At 41.6% G+C, this 20,778-nt stretch overlaps 1 protein-coding gene across 3 annotated transcripts in view; it reads left to right on the top strand.

Annotated features, from left to right (window-relative positions):
• The first annotated feature begins 2,298 nt into the window (after nucleotides 1-2,298).
• Nucleotides 2,299-20,778, top strand: part of ntng1a (netrin g1a) — a 116,766-nt gene continuing 98,286 nt past the window's right edge. Inside the window, exons 1-2 of one of the 3 annotated variants that reach the window (XM_040036209.1) lie at nucleotides 2,299-2,813; nucleotides 16,656-17,327. In XM_040036209.1, the coding sequence (XP_039892143.1) occupies nucleotides 17,076-17,327 (252 nt within the window). In that variant the 5' untranslated portion in view covers nucleotides 2,299-2,813; nucleotides 16,656-17,075. The other 2 variants (XM_040036208.1, XM_040036210.1) reach the window with 2 other exon arrangements.

The following is a 20,778-nucleotide window of genomic DNA, read 5'->3' as shown; positions in this document are numbered from 1 at the left end:
CAGTGTTGTGTTGAGTTAAACATTAATCAGCTTTGGTACTTTACCCACTGCCATTATTGCATTTAAAAACATTGTAGCGCCTCATGTATTTGTCAGTGGCACAATCTACGACAGCGCTTTCAGTGTCTGTAAATATGAATTGCAGAAAAGTGTGTAAGATGTTTTCATTCTTGTTCATGTTCAGAATACTTCTGCCACTATCTTTCTGACACAATCTGACTGGTTTGTGTCATTTTGAGGATTTTGTATTCTTAATTATTTTTTAGTCTTGTTTTTATTAGTTGCAGTTTTATGTGTCTGTTCTGTCTCGTCTGTTAGCGTTGTTCCACTGTCTCTGTCATATGTAGCGCAAGTCTTTTTGCTTCTGTGTTAACCATTTGCATTTGGTTTGTTTCCTGTTTTACTTTGAAGGTGTGATTTCTTTCACATCTTGTGTTAGTTTTACTTGCTGCTGTGTGATTATCCTGATTGTTTTCACCTGTGTGTAATTTCATTGCACCTGTGTCTCATCCCCCCCTTTTTTGTGCTCCCAGCCTGCCCAGTGTGTATAAATAGTCCCTTCTTCCTCTTTGTCCTTGTCAGACTGTTTGTCAGCTGCGTTGTTATGTTTCTGTTTGGCCTCCCTGTGCATACCCTCTGTGATCTCCTTGTGCTTCTGGGTTACTGATTATTTAACCCTTTGGTTTACTTTCTGCCCTAGCATGCCCTCTCTTTAACTTTTACTATTACTTGCACTATTCCTGTATTAATAACCTGCCTTCCTCTCCTCCTTCCACCCCATTGACTAACGGACAGACTCTTCTGGATACCGGCAACATTACCGTCCATTCAACAGGTGCAAAAAATTCAATACATCCGTCCCTGGCATCCTCCAGACAGGGATGTGCAAAAACAGCATAACTCATCAATTTACTAATAACCACCATGAAGAAGAAGAAGAGGAAAAGGAAAACAAAACTTAACAGCATATAAGTGAAGTGGTGAGATACTGGAAGAGTGGGCCTCGTGATTATTGGTCTCTTAAGTAAAGAGCCATCTATTGAACCCACTGATGGATTTGATGGCACATGGTCATTTTGTCCTTGAATAATAATACTCCTCCACATTCAAACACATCCTCCTTTCATTTCTCTTGCTGACCTTTAGTGCGTCTTGTTCGGCACAGCCTTACCTTAACATGTTAACATACACGGGGTTATCTCTTAGTATTCAGGTACTTTAGCCTTTTATTGGCGAATGGCTTCATTTACAGAATCCCTGTTCAAACCCAGTCTGCGTGAGCTTAGTGTTTTTAGGCCTTGAATAAAAGACAGAATAGGGCTTAACAGTCTGTAGATGAGCTTCAGAAATGTATTGTGAGTCCACATTTTATATGGTGTCTTTGTATTGAGTCAATAAGTGGGAATTAAATGTGCTCTTTGGTAGCTTTCCTCTGCGCTCTCCTCTTTCTTGTCGCTGAGTGAATTAGAAAAAGAGGTTCATGTCAGGCAAGTTGCCCTTGGGCTCACAGAAGAGAGGAAAAAGAGAGAGGCAGCTGCATGAAGAGCTGTCTTCTCAGCTCAGATGGTCAACGCTGTATCCTTAACCTTTCCACAGTGACACGAGTAAAGTGAGAGATGAATTAATTGACACTGGAACGGTCCCATGAAACAAAATGCTTCGTGGGCCATGTTAGAGTACTGGATTTGATAGGGTTTATTGATTAGTGACTCAACTGACTTATTGTTGAGATTTCTAGCCTTGAAAACTCTGTTTCTGACTCATATGCTGCCTTGGAAGCCCACTCCCTCAGCTGTAACTGCTAAAGATGCAAGACAAGTGAGCAAATAATGCAATATTCTCCAATTTGAAAAGTAAAAAAAACAAATCAGGCAAGAGTTGTTTCACGGCATGCTTCTGTTTGATTTATCAGTTGATTGACTTGCTTAACCCCTCTAGTGTTGCAATATGTTGTCATTCACAGCTTATATAATCCATTGTTCCAGCTCTTTGCTTAGCAGTATAAGTTTTACATGTTTGTCTACTCAGACGGTACACCTTTGACTTTTAACAACGTGACTTTAAGCAAACAAAACACCTCTCTGGAAGCAGCTGCTCGAAATGAAGACTAACAGAATTACTGCCAGCCGTTTTTCCATAGAGCTTTTTTTTTCTGCCACAAACAGTAGAGTTTTCCCACTCAGTAGCGATGCTCCTGTTTCCAAAGTTTTAATGTTGTCACATATTTAGACAGTGCATTTCCTACTTAAAGCCATATAATTGTAAAAAAAAAAAATTAAAAAGAAAATTAAAAATTAAAGAATATGTATATTTCTGTTCATGGTTGCACTCAGCTATTGTTCGCCACTTCGTAGAATTAAACTTCAGGTGAAAGCCAGTTGTCAAAGCCTCACCACCTCATTGTGTCTGAGAGCAGTGGGTCTGGCCACTCTGCCGTCTCCGAGGATCTTATTTTTTTTTTCTTTCTTTTTTTTAAGGGGCCACTCGAGGTATCTCTGTGTCTCTCCTTTTTTTTTAAATCTTTCTTTCTTTCTTTTTCTTTTTTTTAATAACCAAACGCTTAAAGATACAATTACATTCGACTTTGTGGGATTTTCTCCTGGAAAAATCTCCACCTGTGTGTCCAGGTCTAAGTGACGTTGCGTCGGTGCAGGGAGCTCCTCTCCATTCCCCGGGAGCGGCAGAGACAAGCGGGTCGCGGAGTGTGCCGTTCTCGCGCCGTGCTAAGATGTCCCGTTTTAAAGCGGATTTATTTGTCTGCAACAGGCTACATTACCGGCTGCTACCGACGGAATGAACCACTAAAGCCCAAGGTGAGAGGCTCAGGCAGCCGATTTATTTCTTTAATTGACGTCCAGCTGGATGGAGGGGCGCATAAACTTTTGAAGCTTCGCTACGACGCGCGCCAAGTGGGCGACCAAAAGGTGCGTCGTGATAAGAGAAAGTAAGGCGACTATTTTGAGATCACATGCTATTTTTTTTTTTTTACCTTTCAGGTTCTCTTTGCTGTGCTTTCATTCGGCACCACACTCTCCTGTGCGGAGAGATGCTCTAATAAAAAGCGGTACCTTTTCTGTGGTACATCCAATATGAGATCAGGTGTAGCCTGAATGCCGCTGTCCTACTAAGAAAGTGCTGTTTCACACTTTCTTTGAACAGAAAGATTTATCTTAAAATCTTGCTCCAAATCACTTGTATACGTTGTTTAAAGGACACGTGGATGCGCTGTAGGTGCACAGAACCAAAGCAGGAAGCATTTCCACGTCTAACTCGAAACGAATCAGCACTGCTGCGTGCCGATATTCCCACTTTAAAGTCAAACTAAAAATTACAATAAGGCTGACACTTGTCATCAAATACATTTTTTTTCTCTCAGGCTCTTTGATCGATATTTAAAAAAAGAAGAAAAAAGCCCAACGAACGTTTTCTATGAAGTCTGTGTGTCTGTGCTTTCCTTTTAACCACATCCTTGAACATCACCAGCCTTAACACAGGTTGGCTTCGGGTAGGGGGTGACTAGGGGCCTGTCTTGGCCTTTAGAGACTAGATAGACTGTAGACACTCGTTCAACTGTAAGGCTGTCAAGCTACTGTGAGGTTAACCTGCGCGCCAAGTGTCATGACCCGACTCCTTAACATCCCGTCTTCTCTTGCTCCTTGTGTTAAGGGGTGATAATACAGAACACACTGGGCGCTAACTAAATAATAATTATTATTATTATAATTTTTTTTAAAAAGTAGGTTATGAGATCCTTAAATTAATGTAAACAACGTCGCTTCTTCACCCACAGATGTTAAACTTCGAATGTTAAACTCTGATAAACAGATTTTTGTATTATTTATATCTAAGTAATCCCACGGACGTATTCACCCACAGTAACTGAGTTTTAAAATTTTAAAATAGACACTTTCAGTGGAGCCTTCGCCCTTATTTTTTCATTTCCATTTTTTTCAGTCTTGGTTATATTATGCTAATCTGTCCCAATTTACACGTATTTGGAATTAAAACAGCCCGTTTAACGAGGCGGGAACAGTGAACGTATGGTACCACTGTTTTTATTTGCATCAGAGGGATTTTGGAGCAATTACGCACCATTTTGAATAGTTACAACACACATTAAATTCGCTTTACTAGAACTATAGCTAATAAATCTAATTATAAATAAGATCCTGGGATTTCAACACGTTCACACTTCACAATGGCTTTGCATGTGAAATCAAAAGCACAAATATTGTTTTTTTCTTCTATTTTTTTCCTCTCACATGCTCGGATGGATGTTAAGTAGTAATCACCAAGAGTATGATCCCCCCCTCTATTTTGCCCGGATGCAATCATTCCTTTGAGACTATATTCACGCCCACATTTGTTGGATAATTTAACTCGATCAGCCGACTCGTGTGAACTCAACCAAACAAGGTTCAACTACAGACAATCCCCCTCCCTTCTGAGTTTCTAACGGGTCCCGAAAGAGGATTGTGCGTGTTGATGTCTGTGAAGAAGGGGTGTGGGTGGGGGGTGGAGGAGTATGTCGAAGTGGAGAAGGGCTGGAGGGGTGTGGAGAAAAACCATAGGTATGCGTGTGTGTGGGGGGGAAACACGCTGAGTGTGCGTCTCATCTAATAGAGCCTCGGAGCGCATTATCTTCCCCGTCATCTCCGTCTGTGCGGTTGGTGCTGCGCCTTGCTGGGGAAACGGCCAGGAGAAGATGCGTTGATGTGAGCGGATATTCTCAGCAGCCGAGACTAATTGTCTGTGATTCATGTCCCTGTTGAGTGGCTGAAACCTATTCATAGCCAGGGAGAAGGAGAGAAAGGGGAGAGTGGGGACGGGATCCGCGCAGAGATCCGCTCTCAGCAGTCTTTGGAAATATAGGAAGCAGATCGCAGAGAGGAGGAAAGCGCGCCAGCAGGTCAAAGTTTCTTTCGCGGTACTGTGTGTGTGTGCGTTTGTGTGTATGGGATGGGGTGGGGGGTTCCCTTTTCCGTGGACATCATTGTGCTTCAGGTTTGACGCCGTGATGGAATGACACCAGAAAAGAGGATGATGGACACTTTGGCACCGGAGTCTTGCTCAGAGATCCCCCGCGTTTCCAGCAGGCGCGGTGCTGACCGAGCCCTCAGGACGGTGATCAGTCATTTGTTTTGAAGTGGCAGGAAAATCCTCCTCTTGATTGAAACAAGAGCGAGAGATGGTGCGCGCAGCGATTCCTCGGAGACTGACGTGCGTACTCATCACGTTCCCGTTAAGGAGCGCGTCTTAAAGAGCTTCATTCTTCGTTCATGTTCATTCTGCTGCTCTGAACTTGTTGAGCGGCGTTAAAGAGCAGCGGGACTCCCAGAGAGGCACTCAAAGAAATGTGAGTTTTCCATTTGCTTGTGAAGTTTACTTTTTCTTTTGTGCGTTGAGGAATAATTTTTACACTCCGGTTAATAAATTCTAACATTGCTGGAAGTTGGTGAGTCTGGTTTATATGCATTTATCTCCAGCAATAAACAGCTAAGGATGGGGCAGGCAGCTGTTGGGCTTTGGTTTCTGGACAGCTTGACAAAGTTTAAAGCAAAGAAGACTTGTTAACATGTAGAAATAAGGTGCCCTTGAATTCATCCAAAAACATGACACAATTTCCTCAGGTCATTTTTTAGAGGCGCCCCCTTGTGGAACTTATTACAACGTCCTTGCTTCACTGCCATGTATAATTATATTAGTGTCACGCTGCAAGCAGTTACTCCACCTTTAATGCATCCTTGTGTTGTCTCTTGCATTTAGAAGTTTTTTTTGGTATATTTGGTTTAGGTGTTGGTCACTTTTGCACATTTGGTAGCTCCTGATGTGATTTAAAGATGCTTCCTAGCCCAATGAGTGACACCAGGTCTGTCACAAAGCAGTATGTGGCAGTACAGTTATGCTATTTTTTTTTTTAAATAATAGTTATAATCTTCAAGACTAGAATGGCTTCACCTTGAATTAGTCTAAAAAAAACCTTAAGCAGATGCCTTTAACCTATTATCATTAAACATGAGCGCTCTTTGGTTCAGGCTCCATCCAAATTCTGACTGGAGGATCACAGTGTGCATTAGAGGGTTTCTGGATTTAGTTTACACTTCATACACAGCATCAGCTACAGTTGCTTTTGGCATAAATGAGTGACTGATATCAGATTTGAAGTCACTTTGTGCTTTATGTGCTTTGTCATTTATATCTAATGCTATCAAAAACTCATAGGTAACACTGAGCCATCATTTGTGTGGTCCAAGCTTCTGTCGCTTTAAACTGTGTGACTATTCCAACCTTTTCACAATACTGTCAGCTTGAGAGAGCTACCTGGGTGAGCACATTCTTCAGAGCTAAAGTGGACATTTTGAGCATCCAGACATGTCACTGTGGTTGCAGAATAATGTGCTAGCAGCCTTTTTAGGAAAAGTGTCTTTAATAATGCATAAGGTGTTCCTGTGTCGCAAAGAGAAGCATGCTCGGTGGCGAGGGGAAGCAGAGAAAAGGAGGAGGGAGGGAGGAGGCAAGTAGGAGTGATCTTGTCTCACTGTCTCATCGGGTGCCCCACGCGCTGCTCTATATGTGCAGCTGGAGTAACTGACGCCCGAGGGCGTTCAGCTCGACTTGGGTCAGCATCGCCACAGTCACCCTGTCAAAAGTGCTGCTCCCGCACACACAGAGCACACAAGGCAGCTTGAGCAGCTCAGAGGAAGGGGTGGGGGTGGATGGAAAGAGGGAGTGATGGAGGACGGTGGCGGATACAGCTGGTGGAGGCAAGTGAAGCACGTCTTCTTTGGCCGTCAGGGATTTGTGCGCCTTCAGAGGCCTGACCTGTCTGGCTCCAGTAGATGCTTGATTCAAAGACAGACTGCAGCCACATCCTGTTTAAGGAATGATTACCTTAGAGTTCCAGCATGGCTTTTTGATAGCCAGCACTATCCAGTTTTCACTGCCTATTATCTTGTCCATTTTTCACTTTTTTTTTCCTGAGGGTGGGAAAGCTTCTCGGAGAAGAGCAACTGAAATTCTTAACGAATGAACATCAGGTTGACAGAACTCGTGGCTTTGTTCTTTTATTGCATCTGGTTCCGTCAGACATTTATCACACCAGGAGAGGAAAACAAGGGCCAGTGCAAGCCCAGTTAACAAAAACAGGCAAATTATTTGTCTAACCCCGCAGCGGAGCTTTAACTCTGAGCTCTTGTGAGTCAGCCCACTCATCTCCACCACACAGCCTCTTCATAGCTTTCAGCACTCCACCCATTTGCTACCTGTCATCATTATTAAAAGATCATAAGCCTGCCAATTGAAGGTGGCAACATTTTCAGAAGTGGAAAAAAAGTGCTAAGTGATGGACTGAGTCGCAGGCAAGCTCACTCGCATTATAGGCGTGCTCACATGAACGCTGGTTGTCATGTTTTCAGGGCCATGCTCCCCTCTCCGTATGTTTATTCATGAGGACAGCGGCCCTATTGGCAGGTTGTTAACAGGCAAGATTAGGGATTCTGAAAAAAAGCAGGCAGAGAAATCTGGTGAGCGGCGCGCAGAGAGCAGGCAGGAGGGTTTTTTCTTTCCTGAAGCCTAGCCAGCTTCTATCTTTATCTATCTTTCATCTGTTTCCGACTGTCTGCCATCCTGTCTTTCTCCCCTTCTCACTCCTGCGTTCTTGTTTCTCTTATAGTAAGGCACTGGTAGGGAATATGAAACAGGTGGAGTCAGAAAAGATGAAAGCAGGTAGCGACAGGACAGAAGCAGGGTCAGAAATTGCCCTTGAAAGTGCATAAAATGTGTGAAATTAAAAATGAAAGGCAGGAAAATAGCTCAAATATCAGCTGTAAGCTCGTAATTTTTCCACCGCACCCTGTCCTGAGTGCACCCTTTAGAGCTAAAGTGGACACTTTTTACATTTTGGGACATTATTACTCATCAAATTGCTTTATAATGTGGCCGGTGTGTAAGTACTGCCCCCTGTGGGCCACTGTAGATGGTTTGGAAGCGATTATGACCTGATAGTTCTTTTTGGTTGGGTGACAAAATGGCCTCTTTTGTTCACAGGCGGACTAAAAAAAATAAAAGAAATGCTGCCCGAAGCAGTGGAGAATGTTGGCAGTCAATCGCAGGAGAAAATGCTGAACCCACACAAACCACTGGTCAACAGAAATGAATTTTCAATATAAACAGAAATTAGAAAGCGGAAGAATGGGGAATTAAAGTGGGACAAAAGCACTGGATTTAGATTCAGACGTACACATTTAGGGCTAGAGTGAGAAAAAAGGAAGAACTACAAACTGATAAGGAGTCGTCCTTTCATTAGTTTATTTGACAATGTGCATGGTTTACAAGTTACTCCCACTAGTAGTGAAGTGCAGCTCTGGGGACATGCACGTAACTTTTTCCTTGTGATGAGGATAAACAGTCAGTGCTCGTGTGCTCCTCTGGGATGAAATGGAAGAGGACGCAGAGGGCCGTTTCTCAGCCCCAGAGAGAGGTGTTCAGTTGGGTGAAAAGGCTGCTTTTGATGGGTGGTGACCTCACCAACCGAACAACCCCATCCCAGTTCTACGGGGCCTTGTGAAAGATTCATGTGTCTAAATATAAAAGCTTGCAGGTTGCAGCACTGGCGGGTTGATGTCTACAGTCCCCTGATGTTTCAGACAGGCTGTGAGGAACTGCTCTACTGTATGTGGTTTATGACACTGCCTGAACAAGGCTCTTGAATACGTTGCTATTTTCCCCGGAGTGACTAACACTTTTTGTTTCTAAGATTTTTTTTTAATCACACTCACACTTCTGTAAAGACCTTTAATAGAAGTTAAAGCTGCTTTTTATTTCCTCTGCCCCACCTTAAAATCACTGCTTTAACGTCTTGAAGTAATTTTTCTTTACAATCCAGTAGTAAGCATCTGTTGTTCTCCAGGCTCTGTGTTCAGCCCATTCAGGTTGACATATAGTAACTGTGCGTTAAAGCACCAACACCTTAAATATGTTTAATTTCATCGGGTTTGTGTCATTATGGAAACAGCTGAGTGGAGACACAGCACAGGGATTCATTTGGACAAAGCAAATCCTCACATATAACATTTTGGTGAAAACTTTTGCAGTAAATGATGGCCTGAAGTCTTTGTCTCGCAGATATCAGCAGATGCTTGATGCTCTCTCCGGGCTTCACTGTAATCTCCTTGAGCTCGTGGGTTCTGTGGGGTGTCTGCTCTCCACCAGTGGAGGAAATACCTCGTCTTTACTTTAAAATGTTCTTTGGTTGTTTAGGGAAACAGTCTTGCTGGATGATGACAAATTTTCCAGTTAGGTTTAACCCATCAGTTGAATTTGTGCACCTCTGCATCGTGTCATGTGTGAAACAATCAGTTCCACCGGAAGCAGTTCAAGACAAAATAGCTGCAACTTCCATGTTTGATGCTCTGGGTGGAGCTGCTTATTTTTTAGTTTTCCTGTCTTTCTTCTTTCTACGTTTAGACAAAACTTGCTCCCTCATTTCATACGCTTGTGCTCCAAAACTTTCTTTTTGGATGTTTATGTGAGCTGCAGGTGGCCTTTCTGCTTTTGAGGCTTACCGGGGTTTTGCATCTTGCAGCAGGTCCTCTGAGCATCTGCAAGAAGTCTTCTCTTGATTGTTGACACTGAAACCTGTGCACACACATGCTGGAGTACCTTCTTGACTAACTGCGCAGTCATAAAGGGTTTTTCTTCAGCACGCAAATTAAGATCTGTTCAGCTCCCAGACTTGTGCTCTCCAGTCTACTGGGGTTTTTGCGTCATTCTCCCGTACAAATCTGCTTTTCAGAAAATGAAAACTTCTTTAAATCCTTATGTAAGATTTTTGAGACTTATTATTTTGCACGGTCTGCCCTAAACCCCTCATGTTCACTAAAAAGTCTACCTTCAGTCTAAATGGCAACTCCACTCCGACCCACACAGTAGGTCTTTTGCACATACAGTCATATCGAAACAACGTCCCTGCTGAAGAAACAAAGAAACAGTTATTTTAACTTAACAAAACAGAGCAGAAGCAAAATAATGTATGGCTGTATGTGTAAAAATCTTGATAATTCAATTTCTCAATCTAATGTTCATGTTTTTAAGCTTACTTCTATTCAAAACGTGCTCCATTTGTCACTGCTTTACTAGGATGTTTGGCCTTCAGTATATTTCACAGTGTGTGTGTGCTGTTTATATTTTTACCTTTTGAAAGTTTCTTTATGCTCATTTCAACTCGGTTTAACCCATTTATGTTGATGCTGGAATTTGATCAATTCTTTCACACTGATGAAAAGTGCGAGGCTACAGTGGCAGGGTTTCTTAACTTTAAAAAAGCAAAAGCACTGGTGGAAATATGGTTTCCTATGATTAAAGTTTTAAAAATGTATGCTCTTAATGACCAGAACGATGAAAGGACAATACATTCTAAAAAAAAGGTTTTCCAGAGCAGAAAGAAATAATGAGAGATGTAGATGGAGTTTGGGTTTGCGTAGAATTGTATTCTGATCAGCTAATAATGTGTTTAAAATGATAATGTGACACAAATCTAGACGAAAAAAAAGAAATGTGCGATACAAGTATGTGCAACTACGTAACTGTCAGATTTGTCAGCCCAAATCTGTTTCTCGCCATATCGAGATTTTATTTTATTTGGATTGATTTTAGGAATTGTGGAAAAAAATAAAAAAAATTATGAGAAATGTAAGTTTGAGTGTAATTCATGCTGCCACTTGCAGAGCGCTATAGAGAGCAACATGGAGAATAACAGATGCCAAAGCAAATTATATGCTGCTACTTTGTTAGGGAAGGCTTCTTAGAAAGCTGCGTCACAAGTGGAGCAATGCAGTTACTGACACTTGTGTTGTTACCGCAGCAGCTCATGCAGATTGGTTCTGGTACTGTCTGGATACGCAAATCTGATCCGATCACTGGCAAATACGAAAGTCAGCAGTCTGCCCTTAAGACCTGATCTGAGAAACAAATCCGATTTGCCTTCAGTCACAACAATGCCAAAGTCAAGGATCTGGAGGTAAAGCTAATTAGTGCGATTGTTTAAACGTTTAAAACTCCAAAACCAATTCACTCTGTGAATTCAGCATTGCCTCTCAAGCCTAGAAAAGAACATGATGCACATATTTGGTGTCGCACATCTACAGCGTGTGAAGGTGCTCTGTTGGTAGCTTTGTATCCCTACAGCCAGTGTGCACTGGTTTATTTTCAGTACTTGTCCAAACTTACCTGAAGTGCCTGTTATTCCATTTTTTTGGTTGTAATCTTTCCCTTCTTATCTTTTCAGTTGATTTTTTGTTTGTAAACTCCCGTCGCAGACTGTGGAGATTTTTTTATCTTATTTTGGTAAACATCAGCATCCCCTTGACATTTTTGAATAGAAAATATGATATTTGTTTTTATGACACAGAATAGACATAAAATACATGTCAAAGATAATAATATAAAAATAGGCATACCCATAAATACCATAGCAACCTGAGGGGCACCCACAGACATGGAGCTGTAGTTCTTACCATTTTTCCATGAAGCTGCATTTAAAGGTTTTATAATACTCTAATAATTAGAAATATCATAATTAAATCAATAAAAAATTAAAGCAACTCTTTCTTCCCAATATGAGATCATAGGAATTTATATTTCCATGACTGTATTTTTTTGTGACTGAACATAAAAAGTAACGATTAATGACTGAAAACCTTAAAAATGATCATTGTTTCAGACATTTGTTAACAGGATAAAGATGTGAGATCCAAACTTTTATTAGTTATAGCCTCATTTATAACATATCTGTTTGTGTTTCCACGTCTAACAGAAGAAATGCTGTGGGGCTTTGCTTTATCATACTGAATATATTTTTTCATCAACTGGGACAGGTCTTGTGACGTATTTAAACTTTTTCTAATGACTTGATTGTTTTTTTAACGTACATTACAACTTAATACATCAGTGTAATAACATTTTTAAAAAGTAGTTAAATCCCATATTTCTGAATGACTAGGCGATTGAGCAATATGCGGTTCTGTTGAAAGAGAAAAGCTATTTTTTAAAGTTTTAAAATAATACTTTTTTTTTCTACATCCGCTCCTCTCTCATATTCAGCGACCTCCCACTGTTACTTGCCGTGTGCATACGATGCAGTATATATTCCTATACGTGGAAGAATTTTCAGGCTTCCTCCGAACGCACCTCCTCTGATGTCCTTAGACCTTGATCGATGGTTGGAGGAAGCAGCCTGCCCTAAAATAAACCATTTTCTCACTTAAGATGCACATCCACACTTCTTCCATCTGCTCTCCTTTTCTCGCTCTCACCTCGTCTGCTTGGAGCGACAGAGGGTTATAAGCAGGGAGTAATGAGAGGAAGGGGCTGCTGTGTCCAGGCTAGTGGAGTAATAATGACCCAGCTTTTGTGATCTCTATTGCTTGTTATCGAAGCCCTCGCCCGTGCTTGTTGTCTCATTACCCATGACTCGAACCACTTTTTATCCAGAGGTTGCACGTGAGGCGTGCGCACACGCTATTACACACACGCTATTACACACACGCTATTACACACACGGACACTTTCCAGCCATCTCTTTAGTCTCCTTCTTAACACGGTAATATTATGTCTCTTAATGGGAACAGGGAGCTCTGTGCCAAGAGTTCGTCTGGATAATTGGCTGCTTCCTCACCTGCTGACATCTCCCCCATTGACATTTGTACATTTTACATTTAAGGTGCTTCAGTTCTGCCCCCCCCCCCCCCGCCCCCAAATCTCTTCCTCCCTCCTCTGCCCACTGACCTGCAATACTTTACTCTATATTTCACACTGTATTTCTCGCTTATTTTACCTGCAAAATTAAATTCTTTCCACTAATTCTTGGATTCTTGAATGGAATTTTTTTTTTTTTAGAATGAATGCTAAAGCTCGGGATATGTGCGTTAGTGATCAATTGGAGTTATTTTTTTCATCTTATCTTGCCCCGTTTTTAGGTACCTTGCATTTCTGCTTATATCATCTGGCTTCCAACATTATTAATGGATGTTTTCCCACTTTGTGCCTCTGCTGCTTTGCACAGTGTATTTATATGCTACTGAGTCTTTGCCCCTGACCTTGACTGTTTCTAAAAATTATGATTTACATTCAGTCGGATTGAAATGACTCCAAATGCCACAGTGTGAAACACAGAAGCATCGCATATCTACCCTACTTTGGTACAATGCGTCCAATTTACATTTTAAGAGGCAAATAAAAATAGCCTTAATGCTACATTTGCATGTGAAATAGAACTAAATATGTCTTTACATTGTCCTTAGTGGACTCCCTTCATCTGGGCATTCATCTCCGTCTCTATTATGCTTATGCTCATCTACTCATTTGAACACATCTTTAGGCTTCAGGTAGACCATTAAATGTGACTTCAGCTTCTATAGAAGTGTATTATTTCTTTCCACATACTGACTTTCTCACACTCTCACACTACACTTCCTTTTATAATCCTGTCACAGCTTGTGCTCAGCTGCTTCTTAGCACATTTTGATAATTCTGAGCTTTAGTTTTTATTCAACTTCTCCCTAAATAAATGAATAAATATATATGTGTATCTATATGTGTGTGTGTGTGTGTGTGTGTCTGTAGTATGATAACATGATCCAATTTTACCCATAGTATTGCCCTTAGGGTTTATTAAACATGGCTGTGTTAATCTAATCTAATCTAATCTAATCTAATCTAATCTAATCATTAATTGCAATTAAAGTTAGCAATTAAAACAATACTACACCATCAGTGAACATCAGAGATCGCTTAGACCTAATTTAGTGTCTGTTAGGTGAAAGTGATCAGGCATGACTACAAACTGTGTTTTGTTGCTGCACACATACTGTGAAAAAGCAGCACAACAGAGACCAGAGAAGGAGCCTTCAGTCTCCAAGTCTGCTCTCCATCAATCACTCTCAGTTGGGCTGCTGTTTGAAGGCAGGAAGCAGGAAATGTTCACATAACCTACGACCTTGGTCATCTGGCTTGCTTTTTGAAATATAAAGATAAATGTGGGTCGGAGACATCTTTACTTCAAAGATGTTTTAAATAAGTAAAAAAGAAACCTAAATTCACAAAAAGGGGAATAAAAAGCATATGTGGAAAAAAATAAATAAGAGAAGGCTGAAGACAGAAGAAAAAACGAGGCCATAGCCCACAATGGTTGGCAGTTATAAATGGATCCTATAGACGCTATGAAGTAAATCACTGTATGTGATATAGGACTGTGGCTCCTGCAATGGACAATCCACCATCTGCGAGACTCCTTTAAAACTTGTGAACAGTCATGAACTAGTAATGCTGAAATGTGGGACAATATCAAAAGTGGCCACTTCATTTTTGTGGAGTATGGTTCACTCCGTCCTTCATTTAAGGCAGCTTTAATCACTTGGTTTATATCAGTATGGATCAGATAACTGTTACATATATTTGTAATATTCTGGTTGCATAGACAAACCCATAGAAAGGAATTTGGAGTACACATGAGTATTTCACTGTCTTTCCGCTCATTGTCTTGATTTCACTGCTTTGATTCATTCTCACAAATCTCATGAGTATCTCTTCATCTCATCTTTTCATCTGTGCACTTGTTACATAAAGATTTAGCAACCCTGTTTCTGGGTCAAAGCCTCTACTACCTGGCTGAGGATGTTGTCTTGATTAAGTGTGATATGTCATGAATACAGTATTTTGGAGCTCCATGACTCATTATCCAGTCATCATTAATTACTAACCTGTAATGTTGAAAACAGTTTTGTCTCTTTATTCTTGCCATAGGATGTTTGGAATTATTGGATCACACACACAGGGGCTGCACCTTTACTGAGAACATTTTAACTTCCTATAGTGTTTTTGTATTGCGGTGGCTTCTAACGATCGGTCACAAGTCGGTATATCTGCTAACAAACTTCCACAAACAAAAAACGTAGTAACAGAGAGTGCAATGTTCTGCGTATAAATTACCCAGAATTCTTACATATACAGTAGTATACTTAGACTTAGCACTAGCTAGAAAGCTTACCGTTTTACCTCTAACTCAGCTGCATCAGTCAGATGAGCTTACAGGGTGGTGAGATGTCTGTCGTCTGCCCATCTCTCCATAATTTGAAAGAATTGCTGCTCCAATCAGAATTTAATCAAAGTTACACACAATGGGTCTTCATCCAAATTGTGCTCAAGGTCAAGGTCACTTTTACCTTTTTTCAGTGGATTTTTAATTCTCATTCGTTTGTGCAGTGCAGCCAGCTATTGTCAAGAAAATGTTCCCACGTACTTCACACATTATACTAACCTTTGAATAGTGATGGATGGTGGGCCGGACGAGCTAGCTTTTTATGGACCCCCGGATGCTATGCTCGATTGTAACAACTAGGAGAGCTCTCCCAGGTGAAGATAGTGGAGCATTTAATGGAGCATTTGATGGGGCTCTTTGTTTTTTCTTTAATGGATTTTCATTAATCAGGTAGATAATAAATAATATTACCTCTTTATTCTCTGTGTCCTTCACACCCTTCACAGTTTCTACAAATGTTACATCAGCTTTATCAGGCAGTCAAAATGTGTCTTACCATTGCCTGCAAGTGAAAAAAAAATCAATCAATCTCTGTTTGAGTACATTTAATCAAGAACTTAAACTTGAACTGGAAAAAAACAATATTTATATATTATTAATGACAACACGGACATAAAAGCCTCCCTTGACTCCCTGTTGGATCATCGACTCCAGTGCTCATGATAGCTGTTAAAGTATCATAATACTCCCGATGTTGCCAACTTTTATTTTTGAACTACTTCAGGGTTTTTCACTACACAATTGATTTCAACTGTACAATATCATTTTTTCCATCCCCCTGTGCAGCTGACACAGTACAAGTCCTTGATACCTCGGACAAAATGTTTTATCTGTAAGATCAAATTTAGCATCAATACACTGAACCGATTGGTGCTTATTGGTATTTTTGTTTTCATATGAACTTTGGTGTGTTTGCACATGTATATGCACCAATACAAAAGTGCACAAGCATGTCTGTGTTTTATAGATGTGAGGTTTTTGCACATTTTCCCTGCTGTAACTTGATTTTTTGCTGTATTATCCCATAAAGCACTGATACAAAGTGGCGCTAACCAAAAAGAGAAGCTGAAATTTGCATTTAGCTTAAACCATTAAGCAGCCATTTAGAGTACTGTCCAGTATTTATGATTAAAGCAGCACTGAGGTGAATGGTTTCCATGAATGAACAACACATGAAATTTCGTTATGTTCTGCATGCTATTTGTCCTTTTTTCCCATGCATTGTATGGTGTTTGAGTTGACTGAGGTGTAAGGTGAGTGTGGTTGTGGGAAAGCTGTAACACTGTAGGCTTAATACCGCTGAGTGTGAGATGAGGGTTTGGCGTGAAAGCAGCAGGATCCAGTTTACCCCGATGGCCTCGCTTACTGATTTTCTGTGTTTTGATCGACAACCAACACCAGCACGGCACCCTTTTCTCGCACCCATCCAACTTTCTTTTCACACGTACACCTTTTACTCATGACGTGGCCCCAGCTAATGTTCTCTCACTGTCAAATTCTATTCCCATAAGTGAGGTATATTCACCCCGCCTCTTCTTCTCCTTCTCCTGTTTCTCTGCAGTGCCAGATCGTCACGCAGGACGAGTACCATGATTGACAGCCAGGCAAGCTGAGGAGACCCGTCACTCATCTTCCTATCAGCGTGTCAGAGGGCTATCTCCGTCTTGCCTCCCCCCTCTTCCTCTTCCTTCTCTCCTCCACCATCCTCCTCCCTCCCTCGGTCCTGTCTTATCTTCTCAATGGGCTGGTAGCCTCACCATCCCTCAAATCATCCACCGCCCCTCGAAAACCTGAAAGAGACAGAAATTGTACTGAAAAACACTTGTAAAGCAACCCGTGCTCCACCGAAAGGGAGTTTGGCATGCCTCCTCACTCTTCTTGAGTGAAGTGTAGTAAGTGGAAGTCGAAGAGCGATCCCTTGTTTGTACACCCTTCAGAAGGAGATACGGCTCCTTAACAAGGAGCTGAGAAAGGGCCAGTCATGCGTTTCCACTTTGCGCTGACGCTGCAGGCACTGTGGACTGGTGTTTGCCAGGCAGCCATGCAGCACTACCCTGCTGCAGCATGGGGACATTACGATGTGTGCAAGTCCCAGGTTTATTCAGATGAAGGCTTAACCTGGGACTACATGGCCTGCCAACCCGAGGCAGCAGATATGACCCAGTACCTAAAGGTGACTCTAGATCCTCCCAACATCACTTGTGGAGACCCTCCAGAGACGTACTGTGCCCTGGTGAGTACGCTGAAAAGTGAAACTTTTTTTTTTTAAGTTGTACACCTAGTAGGGAAAAAAAGACAACCTAAGGCGTCTTTCTTATCTGTTCCCGTGTATCAAGTTGCTTCTCGGCTTGTTCAACCCCACAGCCATGACAGACACTTTCAAAAGCCTGTGTGACTCAGATACCTTACTGTGGCTGAAGAATTAGAGGCTTGTGCCCATTGACGTCATGTTCTGCTGTTTAGAGAGCTGCTTCTTGGTGTGCACTGCAAACACTGTCTGATGTGCTGTTGACACGGCAGAAAACACAGTATAATGTGACTTTTCAATGAAAACACAAGCGCTCACCTCTTTCTCTGCACACACAAAAGCCTCATATAGAAATACAGCTTCCTCAGTCGTTCTGCTTTCAGAGTAAAGAGACGTCCCAGCACAGCTTTGCTGTTGCACCCATGTTTGTGGATGAGTGAGTGGCTTAAAAATTCAAACAGTTTCTGGGTGGGTGAAATAGTGCACAGGTGGACTAAAAATATAACAGTGTGGTGTATGATGGTATATGCACAATGTTTTTACCCATGCAGTGTTCAGACATATTAATCAGTCACACAGCATTCCTTATTATTCTTTTGTTTTTTTTTTGGGAAGCTCTGAAAAAAGATGTTAGATGTTCTTGTGTGAGGAAAATGTTTTCTCATATATAAACATTTTAATGCTGTGACCTGCAGGGCAAAACTGTACGCATCAGCAGGATTTCTTACTGTATTTATTTTCAGTTTTATGATCAAAAAACACTTTAAAGTGGAGTCGGAATAAATAAAATAATTAAACACATTTTAGAAAATTATCCAACGAGCATTTAATATCACAACAAATTCAACAAGGAACTACCCAGCAAATGATGGGGATGTTTTGCGGGATCAGACTGATTTAAAAAAGCAAAATTCAAAGCAGCGACTGGTTGATTGGTTTACCCTTTCAAGTGTCAGCGATGGTGTTGATTCTGCAAATTATAACGCAATCATGAAAATTACAAATTCCTGATGGAGCTGAAAGTGAAATGAGCAAAAGATGCATATTAGGTCAAGTATTTAATTAGCAAAACACCCTCCTCCTTATTTCAGGTCCTTTTAGCTCTGAAGCTCACAGCTGGTCGCCTCAGATTAGCGCTGAATGATGAATCCATTTTGGGCCACCGTGTGTTACCAAATCATCAAAGATTCTCTCAGAACAAATGTACTCCTCAACGGCTTCAAGAGCTCTTTAGATAAATAGTGAGATGTTCCAGGAAAAGTAGTAACTTTGGGAGTATAAATAGACACTCGCCATCAGCAGAAAGTCAGCTGAGGGGAGAGACAGAGAAACAGAGAGGGATTAACAAAACACAGATGACAAAGGCAGTGAGAATGATCAACGGAGAAGTGAGAAGGAGTGAACGTGAGGGAGACAGAGACTCCGAGGACCGTGTGCGAAGCATATGATGACTGAAGAACTAATATCTCGAGTGTAGGGAGGCAAGGAGGCTCTGAAATGTGAATAATTCAGCATGTTTTGTAGCTAATGTGTTTTATTCATAGGACACATTATTCAGCCCGACATCTCTGAGGCACTTTTGAAAAATGCTGACTCCTGTGATTGGCTGACTCCAAGGTTGGTTGAAGGCAAAGTGAGTTAGAGGGCATGGGATTCCATATCTGCGAGGTCATTGTCAAAATGCAGCCACCCTCTGCTTTTCTTTCCCCTCCGGGTGACTCCCTGACCTCCGAGCGATCCACATCTGAGTCTGAAGCGCGTCGTAGTATCTGTGCGGCCTGCCGCGGCTATGTTGTGGATAAACTGGCTGAATCCTGGACGAGCAGCCATCCGTTTTTGATCTATGTTCTATTTCTAGACTCACTGAGAGGGAGTTTGTGATTATTAATGACAGCCTCTTAACAACAGTCTGATTATTGCTTATTGAATTAGCGCGAGTTTGTGCCGCGCTGTCGCCCTCGTGTCTCCGGCAGTCGATGTGATAGGAGTGCTTCAATTAAACAGGCAGCGGTTAGCTCCCACATAACCATTTCCTCTCTCTTGCTGCACTGTGCTGATCGCAAATCACACAAACATCAATGAAATATGACCCCTGCTGCTTACCATGGAGTCCAATTCTGTGCAATTGGTTTATGTTTACCCCAGGCAGTAACGTGGCTCCAAATCAACATTGGAACAATTATCATTGATATTTCAGCTACTCTGGCTGCCAATACGCTGCTACAATGCCAATAGTGGTTTGTATCATAAGTCAAATCACGGCAGATCCAGGGCAATTATCATTATGCTGCATTATCGGAGAATTCCATCTCTCTGGTAATTGATTTTGCGCTCATAGAGGCGGGTGTATTTTAAAGCGTTGTGTCTGCTTCCTGGAGTGCAGAAGGTAACAGACACCGAAGCCTGACGAGAGGAGACCGAGACGGAAAGAGATGCAGTAGCTTGAGGGCGTGCTGCTTATATGAGCGTGGTTATCTCGGGTTGCGGCCTTCATCCCAGGGTCACAGATAAGGGAAGACAACATCACACACACCACCCTCCCCAGTAAAGACTTTTTAATTCTCCTTCTAGCCCAGTGACCTTTTCCTTAGCAATAAGCTGGCATTCACTGAACTCCGGCACATGAATCTGCCATCATATGAGTTTTCACGGTCCCCTCCAGTTAGACTCAGACTGGCCTTTAAAAGCCTGGACGGCTCCCACAGCCTCAGCCTGATGGTCGGGTTTGTGCAGCGTTCACGAGGGCATCTTTGAGCTCATACAAAATTAATGTGCAATCTCCAAAAAAGCCAGTTCTTGTGCAAAACAATTAACTTTGATGATTGTGTATTTGGAAAACCTTAAAAACATAAAAAAGCTGCATATTTATAAAACCAATGGAAGTAATTATGTTGCATTTAGATACGTCTTTGTTTCCCAGTACAGATTGATTAAACCGAGAAGTAGCTGCGTTTCCTCTATGTCTAGCCACCGCATCACAGTCAAGAGCACTCAAGGGAATTATCAGTGTTTCATTTACCTCGCCGCAGAGCTTTTTGGGCTATAAAATGATCGTTCAGCGTAACGCACAGTTTTGTTCTTCTTTGATGCACGTGGCATTAAACATAAATGAGTCTACTCAGTAGGTGTGGATATATAAATCAAACCGTGTTTGGAAACCATGCTCTTGCATGCATTGATGTCCTTCTGCATTCCCGTGCAAGTACTGGATGCTTCTCTCTGTGCCATCAATTTACAACCAGGAAGTGCTGATGAATGCTGAAACCTGAGTCCTGCAGGCCAGTACATTTCATAGCCAATCACATCTAAATGAGGAAGCTATGGGGATTGTTAGGAGGTGGTGCAGTGTGTGCCTTTTTACCCCATTTCAGCCTCAATCAAAGGACTGTAATGCTGTGTCAGAGGACAGTATACCACACATGGCGTTGTAACTAAT

Source organism: Simochromis diagramma, unplaced genomic scaffold (assembly GCF_900408965.1).
Source record: "Simochromis diagramma unplaced genomic scaffold, fSimDia1.1 OVJJ01000271.1, whole genome shotgun sequence".
NCBI lineage: Eukaryota > Metazoa > Chordata > Actinopteri > Cichliformes > Cichlidae > Simochromis > Simochromis diagramma.
This window is presented reverse-complemented; position numbering and strand designations above follow the sequence as displayed.